This window comes from Hetaerina americana, unplaced genomic scaffold (assembly GCF_022747635.1).
Source record: "Hetaerina americana unplaced genomic scaffold, ioHetAmer1.1.p SCAF_1, whole genome shotgun sequence".
NCBI classification, from domain to species: Eukaryota; Metazoa; Arthropoda; class Insecta; order Odonata; family Calopterygidae; genus Hetaerina; species Hetaerina americana.
Window position 1 is genome coordinate 41,101,930 of NW_027286069.1, and position 13,066 is coordinate 41,114,995.

The 13,066-nt window shown below is 39.0% G+C and overlaps 1 protein-coding gene across 1 annotated transcript in view; it reads right to left on the reverse strand.

Annotated features, from left to right (window-relative positions):
* LOC139690936 (ubiquitin-conjugating enzyme E2 R2) overlaps nucleotides 1–10,397 on the reverse strand; it is an 80,446-nt gene extending 70,049 nt beyond the window's left edge. The window contains exon 1 of the mRNA XM_071588580.1: nucleotides 9,942–10,397. Within this exon, the coding sequence (XP_071444681.1) occupies nucleotides 9,942–10,118 (177 nt within the window). The 5' untranslated portion in view covers nucleotides 10,119–10,397. The remainder of the gene's footprint in view (nucleotides 1–9,941) is intronic.
* Nucleotides 10,398–13,066: the final 2,669 nt, after the last annotated feature.

A 13,066-nucleotide genomic window follows, 5' to 3' on the forward strand; every position in this document is an offset into this window, starting at 1 on the left:
GTATGGGGGCAGCCGGGCGTGGAGGGCCGAACTGTTGCCTCGCTGCCGCGAAGGAGACCCCTGCGGCCTTCCAGCGGCGGGGCGCGAGGGAAAGACTGCAGCATGCGTCGCAGTGGTTACAGTCGCCATCGACTGCGGCAACATTTACACGTTTTCACAGAAAGATCGATTGAACTTTGATGAACCATGCCAATATGCAGCATGCCTCATAGTTCAACAGAATGCTCCTTTTAATTAAATATTATTGTTATCTCAGTCACTTCAAATTAGCATGAAACAACGATATCATATTTCTGATTCCTCTACCAAAATGTTAATTCCTACACAACATCGGTTTTTACTACCGTAGAAAGAAAATTAGTTACCAGTTTTATTACATCCATATGATTTATGGGGAAATTCGCTCTGGGTCAATGAAAAACATTCCATGCCAACTGTATTTTTGTAACTTAAAATGTATTTTTGAAAATAGCATTCGCCAAAAACATCAATAGTAGATATTTGAATATGGCATTTTTTAGACATTCGTTTTCAAAATATAAAACGCTGGCAAAGTTCTGCCGGAAAAAACAAACCAATTATTTATATCACATCTAACTCGATATAAATAATACGCTAACAAAGAAATTTTTAAAAATTTTGAATAAAAACGCGTCAAAATAACTTTACTCTGAACTAACTAAAAGGCTTTTTAGCTTGTATTAATCTGCATTCAATTTTCATTGCATCTCTTTAAGGCTCACGCTATGGTATTGTCATCGACCTTAATTTATTGATGCTCGTTTGTGAAGAGTTATGATATTCGTACATCCGTCATGAAGTCACTTATAAAATAATTTTGGAGCTTGGACGAACTTGTGATTAGAAGTTGAACTGATTCATACAAAGTGTGAATACAGAACTTAATTAGACCGGGCATTGAAATAGACAAAATATAAAAAATACAGCGGGGCCGCCCTTGAATCCGTCAATGCATGTCGAGGCATGTGTCCTCGTCGTTAAGTTTCCGACTACGGAACTGGGAAATGTCAACACAGTGACGGCGATATACGGTGGCTATCGACAAGGACGCACCAGCAAAAATGTGAAGGACACAGAGAAACGTATCAGAGCGAAGGATTCATGTTGAGCCACTCGTATCGACGTCATGATTAAGACATCGAAAATAAGGAATTCATATATTTTCGACTCCCCTACGTAGTTGCCCTCAGCGGGATATTCTAGATAGGAAATAGGCGATAATTACTTCCATTGGCCAATAGATACCTTTGTGGAAAAACAACCTCTTTTGAAGAACTAATTCTTTATAACAAGAAAACAATTATTTTTTCCATCTTTTTTTCTATAATATACGGATGATGAAGGTATAATACTTCTCCATAGCCAAGTGATTAGATATAAGAAATATGTCAGAAAGACTTACCACTACCTCTAGAGACCTTTGACCATGGACAAAGGAGCGCCGAGCAAGGAGGGTAGGGTGCGAAGCGAAATAGGAAAGGAGGAACAAATAAGGCGAATATGATAGAACGAAGGTTCACTCCCCGAATTTAAACATTGTCCAGGGAGGGCACAGGACTAATTCAACCAATTTTTGACCTATTATCAATAGTTAATCACACAAAAACTAAACCAAGAAGATCAAAACACGTAACTTTATTTAAACCATTTAATTGCGTAAAATGAGCCTTCAAATTAAACATGACCTCAACAAATTTATCCATGAGCCAAATGTGGCTCACAATACCAACATGAGCTCAAAAATAAACGAGAACACTTCACCTAAGGGCTAAGACAACAAATATTTAAAAATACATTGATCCCCCTGCAACAGTCCCTTGCTTACTAACAGCCGCGGAAGAAAAATTAGCGACGTCGCTCTCCCAAGTAGAAAATGAGCACCCCTGAAAGAAAAGCTATGAAAACACGTTCAGCCATCGTGCGCACTCGGACAGCTTGGGTCATCATCATTTTTGGTAATTAGTCGCAATTAGGTCTCGTGATTGAATGAAGAACAAAAAGGAATACTTCCGACCACGAGCTAAGAGCGGCGACCGAGAAACTAAAATGGGTACACTTGACCTATTTCCAAAGTGGCGGGAGAGAAGGCGCCGAGGGTGGAATAGGGTGAAAGCACGCGCCAGGGAAAGTGCTCCGGTGGGGCAGGACGGCTGGCACACGAGAGGGTGAAGGCATCTTAGGAGAAAACAAGGAGAAAAGAAGGCTGCAGCAGCGTTCAGCATGCAGGGACCGAAGAAGTTAGCGAAGAATAGCCAAGCCAACATAAGCTAAATCTGCGTGACAAGTAAGTAGAGGGGGTGCATCGGTATGCAAGCGAGTCCTTGCGCCACGCAGGCCAGGAAATAATTAGAACGAATTGGCGAGGGACTACCTTTTCGTTCCTTATCCACCACACGTCCCTTCATCATCACTGTAACAACCCAAAGGTTGGTTTCGTTTGGCGAGGGTAAAGGACACACAGAGCCAACGTTTATGACGCACGAAATTCACACGTTCAGGGTTGGGGGCTGTCTACTCAACCATCCGTCAAATTTGGTTTTCCAGCAAGTTCAAGTGATCAGAAAATCGTGCCATTTTGATTTTAGATGGTACTGTCCACATGCGTCACACGATTATTGACCCCAGGATCCTCTAGTCGCTTAAACAACTTAATTTTAGACATCACGCGCGTGATCTCTTAAATCAAGAAAGCATGGATCGCCGAAAGATCAGTCTGATACGGTGGCTATTGTTCCGGCTACGTACGTACATGACCTCAGTTCTAGTCCCATAAGCTGGAAAAAATTGTAGCATTTCCATCCCTTCACGGGCTTCGCGTGGAAAACACTTTCAAGTTCAACATTCCTACCTGCAGAGTGATCATTAAGCCTTGACCCCCTTGCCGTCGTTCTTCAAAAGTAAGCTAGCTACGACACTGGTTTCTCCCAACCCTCTCCCTTCCTTTGAATTCTGCGAACTTGCGTTTACAATGCCGCAAGATAATCTCTTCCGTACCTAAGGAGGGATACAATAACGAAAAGTATGGACTTTGGATACACAAGGGAAACGTCCCAGAATATAAAAACCTTTCGTGAATGAACCACGACATCCCTTAGTTACGAATAGGGCTTACATCGAAATATTTCTTGCGCCCATCCTCCAATCGGACTGGGGTCTTCGCAATCCTAGGGTGGAAACCACACCAGAAGCTGTGGGACATCCAAAAGCGCTACTACAAAATCCGAAGGCATACTGCTGAAACTAACGTCCCATTCGTAACAAAATGGTTCACAGGAGAGAGAAAAAACGGCGTGACCATAAAAGGCAATGTTTTTCCTTTGTCCATAGTAGCCTTGAGAATAAAAAAGCTACTACAAACACACTGGGTGATGATATGGATGTAAGAATCCTTGCCTGCCTACTATTTTTTATACTTATGGCCTTCACGCCCTCAACTTTATCGGGTCGATTTCTGCACCCGGAGAAACTGGGTCAAAGGTACCGAAGTAAACTACATGACCAGAAAATATCAGACAGAGAAAATCGACTACGGACTACATCGAAGGAAAATTATCTGATAGAAATCGCTTCTCTAATACGGCACGAGAAAACTATACAGGCTGTATGCTGCGATAAAAAGTAATTAGATTTTGTTTTCGATCATATTATGCAAAATCTTATGTTAGAGCGCCTACTCCACACTTCATTCGCCCCCTGCTGTCACACAAAATGATTTTTAGATGCCATAAATGTCACATACACTAGGTGATAAAACTAACTAATTAATCGGCTGACTTACGAGCACTATTGACATCTGAGTACTATTTACATTAACGTTGAGTCACTTGATGAGTCACTAACGTCGAAACCCGGGTATTCGCCAAATAAATGTTGAGTAGAATAGCTGAATATTTGGTTCAATTCAATATGAGTACATTGCACACTAAGCATATGCAGAAATGTAACCCCGGTAAATAAAGTAATAGCCACTGATAGCAAAATGCTGTAATAAGTATTGCAATATAAATTGCGGAAATTAATACTGCAAGTGAAACTGTCTCCAGGTGGCTAGATCAGGAAATTCCTTCTATTTCAAGCTACTATTTCTGCGACAGACAACAGTTATGTATATCTAATGAGTGTCGAGTGCATCTTTCCCTAAATTTAGATATCATATAGGTAATTCCAATTATACGCCCAAAGACACAAATTGTCCATATATTCCCATTATAGCCAAAATTAATCTACCACATTTTTCTGCTCTATCTATTGGTATTTAAAAAGCATAATTCTTCCTCCTTAGGTTAATAAAATGTCTGAATAAAGAGAAGATTTTTACGCCATATCGCTGTAAAAATACATAAGCTGATTGATTCACACCACAGAAGTTCGCACTTGACTTTGGGGTTGAGTGATTTCTGTGAGTAAACCAAATGTGGCTAAATTTATAATCAATGGAGCGAATCGACTCTTTAATTCATCAGGAAATAAACGGTTGGGGGAAACCACTAAGCACAATATTAGACGAGAATATGCACAGGAGAACAAATGCATAAAACGTAAGATTAAGTGCGACCCGTCTGTAATGGTGTGCTTGTGATGCAGTCATACATACGTCAGCCTTAACCGGAGAAGGAAGTATGGTTTTAGTTTCATTTAGGTCGAGGTTGGCTCTCCTCTGTTCGCCCAAAGTTGCGAGTGACGTTATGGATTTAATTACGAAAACATGCTTGTCCTCCAATAAGAGACAGGGTTCGAGAATAGCCTCAATGCCAGCCTTACCTAATATTTCGACCGCCGAGGTTTGAGCTAGAAAACGAAAAACAGTGGCCCGAAGGATCGGGCATCGCGGAAAAAATAGAGCGAAGCGAGTATAAGAAGCAAGGCGGGGGGGGGGGGGGTGTAGGTGTTGAGCCAGAAACAACAGTGCGCATGCGCAATTGCATTATTCGCAGTTCTGCTGTACATTGCCTACGGTAGCAACAGCATCGCCTGCAGAGCAGGTGCAGCGGAAAATGATAATGTATATTCGCATATGTGGACAGACATGGCACAAACAACAGCGCTCCACAGCGAGGGGTAAGTCTATGAGCAGTTTTAAAAAAAGACTACTCCTTTAATTCAGCCAGTTCTATGGAGGATTTAGAGAGTACGATAAGTAGACCAAAATATCAAATGAAATACTCAGTGTACGTGTACGCTGAAACTTTCGGGCAATTTACGATATCCAGAAAACTTATTACATTTAGGGCTTGAACTTATATTATGCCATGGTAGCCACCTATGAGGGTAAGGTACAGAAACTAACCCAACGCCTTTGCTCACGAAATTAGCACACACAAAATAACGTGAACATTCAAATTTCTTCGAGAGAGCAATTATCAGCGAGTGCCCACCCAATAGTAACGGGTTCCTTGAAGGTCGACCGCCCTTGCGGATACTAGCGCGAGCGTCCCTTTGTCCACCTGGACTGCCGCCAAAGGGTCTTCGATTGCGGGAAAAAAAGACAGGAGGGGGAGTAAGGGGCGGCGGCCTGCGGTGTGAGACCAAGTGAGCGGAGGGGAGTACGGGACATAAACTTGCTGGATCGCCAGCTGTTAAGGAGCAGAACAGAAAGGAATGGCTTCCAATACAACCTGACCCGAATTTGTTAACGTAACTAAATACATTCTCTCCCTAGAGCTGATGGCGCTCCTTCGCAAGACACTTTGGCCGTACTATTGTTTCTCCTTACAAGTTATGAAAGTGACGATAAGAAAATTTAAGCATAATCGATTATGCCGGTCATACATCCTGTCTTTTTGAACAGATCCCTGGTTTTTTTAAGAGAATGCAGTCTCCTTCATTAGAATTATTCTCAGCAAATCGAATAGTTAAATACAAAGCAATTGGATTATTACTAAAATTACTGAATCGGCTACATGATAACCGAAAGAGTTCAATTAAATAGTATAACACTCATTAATTAAAGTTCTGAGCGTTTTCATTAACAATTACATTTTCTCCTCGCCGGAGAATGTCAATAATAAAACCAATTACAAACTATAAACGAAAAATTACAAAACAAGGACGTAGACAATAATAAGACCATCGAGCGCAGGAATGAGAATTATTTTCACTGCAGCAAAGGACAACAGTATCACTACCCTTACGGTAATCCAGTAAACTTTCGAATCAAGTAACTTGCTCAGTAGACCGAATCGCCGCGTACATTTTCTGTTTTATTAAAAAAGTGAAGTTTTCTCGGCTCCATCAAAAAGAAAGCTTAGGTTTGAAGGTATTTCAATTACACCTGGCAATGGACATCCAGGGCAAATATATTTTGAATGTTTCACGGAGAATCGCTGTAAAAAAACAATTTCTCCAGACACATGCGACCTTGACCCAATTCTAACAGATTTTAAACACCTCAACGGCTGAGTTCTGACTTCGGTCCTAATGTTATTGTAAATACGAGTGCGATCATGTAGAGTGGACTGGATTAAGGTCATTCCACTCACAAAATATAACAATAAAACGCTTACTGAGTGTACTCGGGTTCGCAATCAAGTTCGACAAAAATCCGCGAATAAACATAACCGTTCATATCCCGCTTCAACGAAAAAAAGGTTTCAGCCATTCAGCGAAACTTCATAAGCTTTCAAATCCCATTAATATTTTACGCACTTGAACATTACGAATTTAAATAACTTGATTTCCGCTTCCAGTAATGTTCTTTAAACAAATAAAAGGCAGATAAGTTACCATTGAATGGGTATTTACCACAACTCTATTTAATATTATCTGATGAAGTAACAGCGTTTACACAGGAAAAGATGGAAGCACCTCAACAAGAGTGTTGTGCAGCAGGGAATCTTTTACAATCAGATATTGACGCGTAAAAGCGATTATAGAATTTATAGAAATAACATAAGTAGCATTGCACAGGAAGGGCACTGAAGAGCATCACTTCTCAAAAGGCGACCGACAAAAGGCCATCGGCGTTAGTAAAATCGAGTAGAAACTATTCAACTTGAAAACGTTGATTCATTCTTAACTTTTGTACAATCCCCCCTTCAGTACAATATTCATGATGATAACCGAACAATAATTAAAGGCACAATCAATTGCCTCTTACCTTACGGTAACAGATGCCCCCTCACGTCTATCAACAGCAGCATTTTTCAGAATTTACATCTGTGACACACACAATTTGGTACCACATATTAAACACTGCATGGTATCGCATACAACAATTGTATGTTGCTGAATATTTAAGGGCAATAATAAATGTCCATCTGCTTCGGAAAAACTCGCGCGTCTCTAAAACCATTCATAACTATTTCTGCTGGTGGGTATTTAACTGCATTCATACTTTAAGGACAGAGGGGCGTGGTATTCCAGGGGTAGAGCGTTGGACCTGACGGCCCCGGTTCGATTCCCGGGAGACTTCAGATTCACCCGTGATTAGTAATTTTTCGGGTAACAGAACTTCCTGAGAAATCATAGAAGACAAGGAAATCTCGCCTGGCTCCCCTGGGATCTGGCCCCCTACCGCGATGTGTGCATTTCACACGCCGTTGGGCTTAATATTACACAGATGATTTCAACCACAACCGATCAAACCACCCTTCTTCGGGTTGAGAATTGTGTTTAGGTTAATTTTAAGAATGTGGCTATCATTGATTACTTTGGATTGACTACTGTATATAAAATAACGAAAGAGGTATAGCTGACGCTCAAGACTTAACCTGAAATTAAATTAAGTTTAAGGTAAATCATTTAATCAATAATAGAATCCGAAAATAAAATAATGTCACGGTGTCTATTAGTCTAGTGAGGGGTACATTCAGTTGGTAATCTGAGAATCGCACGTTCGACTCCTCCCTTCGTATTTTTCACTGTCGCGTGAGTATTTTTTCGAATTTCACGTTCACTTACGAAATGATTTTAGCTTAATCCAAAAATCCGCTCAGCAAAACAGGTAAACATTTTCTAATCCAAAGTAAGGCGCTCTTAACATTCGCGTAAAAAAGGAATAGAACTTCACTTCACCCTGAAGACGATGGCAGAGTTAGCCGTCGAAACGTCGGTGCACACCACGCTGACCCGGTGGGAAACCCGAGAGAACTTCCTGAAAGGAATAGAAGTCTAAAAGGCCAAAGTACTACAACCAATTACTATCCTTATGTTTATTTGATGAAGAGATTGGGAAACAATGCAAAAGCTAAGCAGTTCTGCGGCCATGTTTATACTTTTCAAGAAATATAATTTACACACCGTAGCATTTGTTAAATAATTTAAAAGTGACAACAAGGTCAACGTATTTAATTTATAACAGGCACGACTCCCACATAGCATCATAAGTACCTAATTAACATCGATATAAAGTTTAAGTGCAAAGTAAACCACACCAATTATGAAAACCTAACATAGTGCATTGCCACTTACAGTCGGTAAGGCAGAGCTTCCAATTCCCCATTTTCATGCGACATGCCTTATAGTTCATGAAAATGAAAGAAAAGAAACACACTTCTAACTTAGATTTGACATCTCAGACCTTTATAGAACTTCTAAATACAGAATATTTAAACGTGGCCCCTTGTATTCTCAAGGCCAGAAAGATTTTTCACAGTAATGCCCATGGCATCCTGGAATACAGCGTCTGAAGGCGAGAAAATATACAAGGCAGATTGAAACAGTGTGTGCACTGTTAAAGTTGTACTGATGAACTGTAAAATGAGTGCACGTTTTCAGGACATGGATCACTTAGGAAGAAAAAACAAATGTACATGATCTCAGATATGCATGAACCTCAAATTAAATCATCAATGAATCTAATATGAACTTAATGAATGACGAAGTTGGTTTGATCCAAGTTTTACATTTTAAGCCTCCACGACCACTGGAGTTTCCTCTCGATTACAGAAAATTGGATTCTAAGTTCGACGAAATTTCAAAAAAACACTACACAAATGTTCGAACGCCATGGTATTTCCATGGATAAATATTGCTTACAGTCCATTAGCATCAGTTAATATAGTTCTAGTTGAGACTCCTTTAAATCCCTAACAGTAACAAATCTCCAGGAGGGAGAAAAGGATAAAATTTAGAAACGACGAGTAATTCAACCGACTAGTGGAAAATTTTTTAGATAGTTTTTAATTAAAAACCAATAATAAACACATTAAGAGTAACATTCGACTACATACTGGCACAATCATCCTAAAGAATCAATTTCCGAAGCACTCCTTACCAATTCACATTTAAAGTTGCGACATAGATTTCAGTATCAATATTGATCATAGGCATTTAAATGACCATTACATAGAAGTATTACGCACACTCAATGATTAGAATGAATAGTGACATGAAAGTTTCCAAAAACAATTTCTGCACATAAGTTCTAAATGTATACATTTCTATGTATTTTTCTTCAACTCACAATCGAGGAAATTAACTGACGCATACAAATTGAATCACAAGTTAGCGATAGTTCAGCCAGCGTGTGAGGTGAAATATGGTTCTAAACAAATTCGTAACAATATCAAAATCTTTAATAAAACAAAATACCACCAGAAAAAATTTTCTTCCCGAAAAATATTCAATTATAAGAATCAATGAACATACTACAACAATTAGGTACATTTAAATCAACTACTAGATGCTAAAACTTCAAAATAAATTATTTCGCCAAATTATGGAAGATATATAATTTAACATGTTCATGACGTTGCTCAACCAGAAATAACAAAATATTCATTTTTTCAATGTTCAAGCGGACATTCACAGTTTTATTTTATTTAACCGTCATTTTGTTTACCATACTGCTCATAAATCTTGACGGAATTTAAACTAGATGCCCACTACTCTGGGACAAAGTAAAATAATGGTATTGAATAATTTTGCATATATCATCGCTCAGTTTCGGTTTTCAATACCATTTAAAGATTCGTACATACCTTGAAATAGCCACCTTGATATAATGTGTCAGGAGGTCCAAATATTGCAACTTCCCATTCAAAGAGGTTGTCATCATTAACAAGTTTAACACGGAAACCCTCAACAGGCTCCTCTTGCAAACTTTTATATTCTAGGGCCAATGCTCTAAGAGCACTGCTAGTGGGCTGCAGGGCCATTGGAAAATGATTCACTAAACAAAGCTGTTTCTCACTTGACAACAACCAAAATTGATTCACAGGAAAATGGCCAACTCTACTGAGTCCTCTGACGTCACATACAGATACTGCAACTTCTATTTTATAGTCCACTGAGGAAGGGCTTCCTGGGTTTTCCGTAGATTTGTGCAAAACTGCGTACACGCATAAATACCGTGCAGATACTCAATTCGGTCTTGCTTTCCACACCGCCACTGCAAACGCCAGGACCCCAACTACACCTGTTCAGTGAGAACTCGTCTGTCTAACACGCTTCTGCTACTTCATAAGCAATTACTTCATGGGCCTCTAGGTGGCAGCGCGATACACGCTCTCTCTTTAAAAATGTCAACCTGCGGCTTCCAGCTATTATTTAATATAACGGGATCGTCAGTTCATAAAATGGTAGGTTAAATTATGTCATTACTTCCTGGATTCATACGAGTCACCTAATTTGCATTACTCTCACTTTGAAAATCAGAGCTTGAATATTACTGCGAAAACTGTTTAGGCCATACCAAAGATTTATTACTCTCTGTATAATCGCGCTCGTTGTAACATGAGTTTTAAATTGTTGCCTCGCGTCTGGCATAAATTATCCTAACATCATTTGTTAGACAAAGTTATTGAGACTATTGCGAATTTGAATCTTTCCTGTTGCATTATATCTTCTTTTTGTGTTCCGTATATTTTCAATTAATTATGTCAGCTACGTACCTTTATCATTTTCAGAATGTGATTTAATGTTTGGTTAATGAAGTTAAATAATTATAAATGTTTGATATTTATATTTTGAGTGAATCACTTTGGCTTCATAGCAGGTAAATGATTAGATATAAAATTTCATATTATGTCAAGGTGAGGATTGATCCTGTCATGTGGAGCTTACGTCCACATGGGGAAAAAAATATCCTCGATAACTTCCCTTACTAGGAACCCCTTTAATTATGTCCACGCTGGTCAATTTTTGCAATCGTATTCGAGTACTTACCTCACTAAACAGTTAATTTTCAATTTCTTTTCAGTATTAAAACTTCCTTAAAGTGAGAAGGAAGGGCAAAAAGTCTTCAGTTGCTGCTATAAATGGCACTGTGGTGTAGAGGTGGAGTTAAATACCCACTCCAAGGAGAGTTTGAGTGGGAAGATAAAACAAAGGATGGATAAGAAGCTATGAAAAAGATCTATTTGAAATGAAAACCAACAAGTTCAGGTGAAGACATGGCTGCTAAGCCTAAATTTTGTAGGTGGAGATGTTGGCTTCTGCATTCGTTGTGCTATAAAATGCAGAGAGCCTCACTGGCTGCTAAGATAGTGTACCATTCAGCCAAGGGTTTATCAAATAAATAAGAGGAGAAGGGAAGGGATCTGAAGATGTTGTCCTGAATGACAAAAATTTTCAATATCAAGTGCTGACAACCTTTCATCTAGTAATCAAGTCATAGTATGAAGGTCATTATCCCAAAAAATGATAGAATCCACCCTTATGTCATATAATCATTGCAGCCAATACACTAGGCCTCTTTCTTATACCTATAGAGTGGAGAGAAGGGTTTTCCAAACATCACATAACAATGAATGCCTGAGAACCCACCTTGAGCATTTCCACTCTTTATCAATCACATGATGATCTACTAGGGTTCACATAATCTTTCCTGCCCAAGTTAATTTTTGGTATTTTTGCGTTTATTATTATATGAACTGACTAGATAGAATTTTTAATTTTAAAACTTCAGCATTCAGTATTTGAATTTGATAACTATATTATATGGCAGATATGTAAGGAATTCAGCCTATAATTGGCTATTCACAACAAAGTTCTACTCAATGTATCTGTGTAGACTTATTTCTCATTTTTTTGCAATGTTTGAAACAGTGAAGATAATTTAACAAAAGTTTTAAAATGATGAGAAGTTATCCTATGAAACCAAAAGTTATTAATAAATTGATGTGCCCAAAGCAGATGATTTTGGTCGCTACCTTGCAATACCATAGATCTGAACAGATTTTGAATGGGTCTCCTAACCGCAGTAATACTCAAACAGGCATTTTAGTGTGCATTCGATTTTTTGAAAGACTCATCACAATGTTCCGAGAGGTGCAGCTAAGTTTTTGATAGCTAGATACATGATGGTCAAAAGTACCTCCAAATCATCAGCCTAACATTTTATATAAATGCCGACATTATTAATTTCTTTGCTGAAGCAGTCAATAACAAGGTTCCATTAGAGTGTTGATAGACTCCTCCCTGAGTCAAATCCCCTCTTACAGTCTACTTCTTTGAGCTGCCTCTCCGGCTGGGAATAACAGTTTTCTATATTCTATCTACCTAGCCGATCCCTACATGGCAGATTTTGTGGAGAGAACTTCAGGTCACGTACACTGCCCATAAAATGGGATATGAAACGGTCGACTCCTTGTTGCCTTTTGTTAAGAGCAGGGTATGCTGATGCGAGGTTTGTCTACATCCTTCCTCCAATAGCTGAATATCCTACCCATAATGAATTATTCACCGAATAGCTACTATTATTGATACCATGATTAACAGCAAAAAACTCACCTTTAAGTTAATGGCCGTGTTACAGTGTCCAGCTAGAGCCATATATTCTACTTCCATGCTTGAAAGAGCAAAAGTCCTTTGCTTTCTTGACTCCTATGATATTGCCCCACCACTTAGTTTAGAAAAAGAAATTTGTAAGATCTACAGTTCATTTCATCATTTCCCCAATCTGAGTCCACATTACCAATTAGTTTTTCCCCAGTCCTTTTGAATGTTAAGCAGAAATCACTTGTCTCGTTATCATACCCAAGCATAAACTGCCTTTCTGCAAGCAAGCCTTCCAGTGGCTGTGATCAAAATTGATGTTAACCTAAGCCAACTGAGTAGATACATCAGGAAATAAGGTCAGCTATTCACAGAAATGTACAGTGGG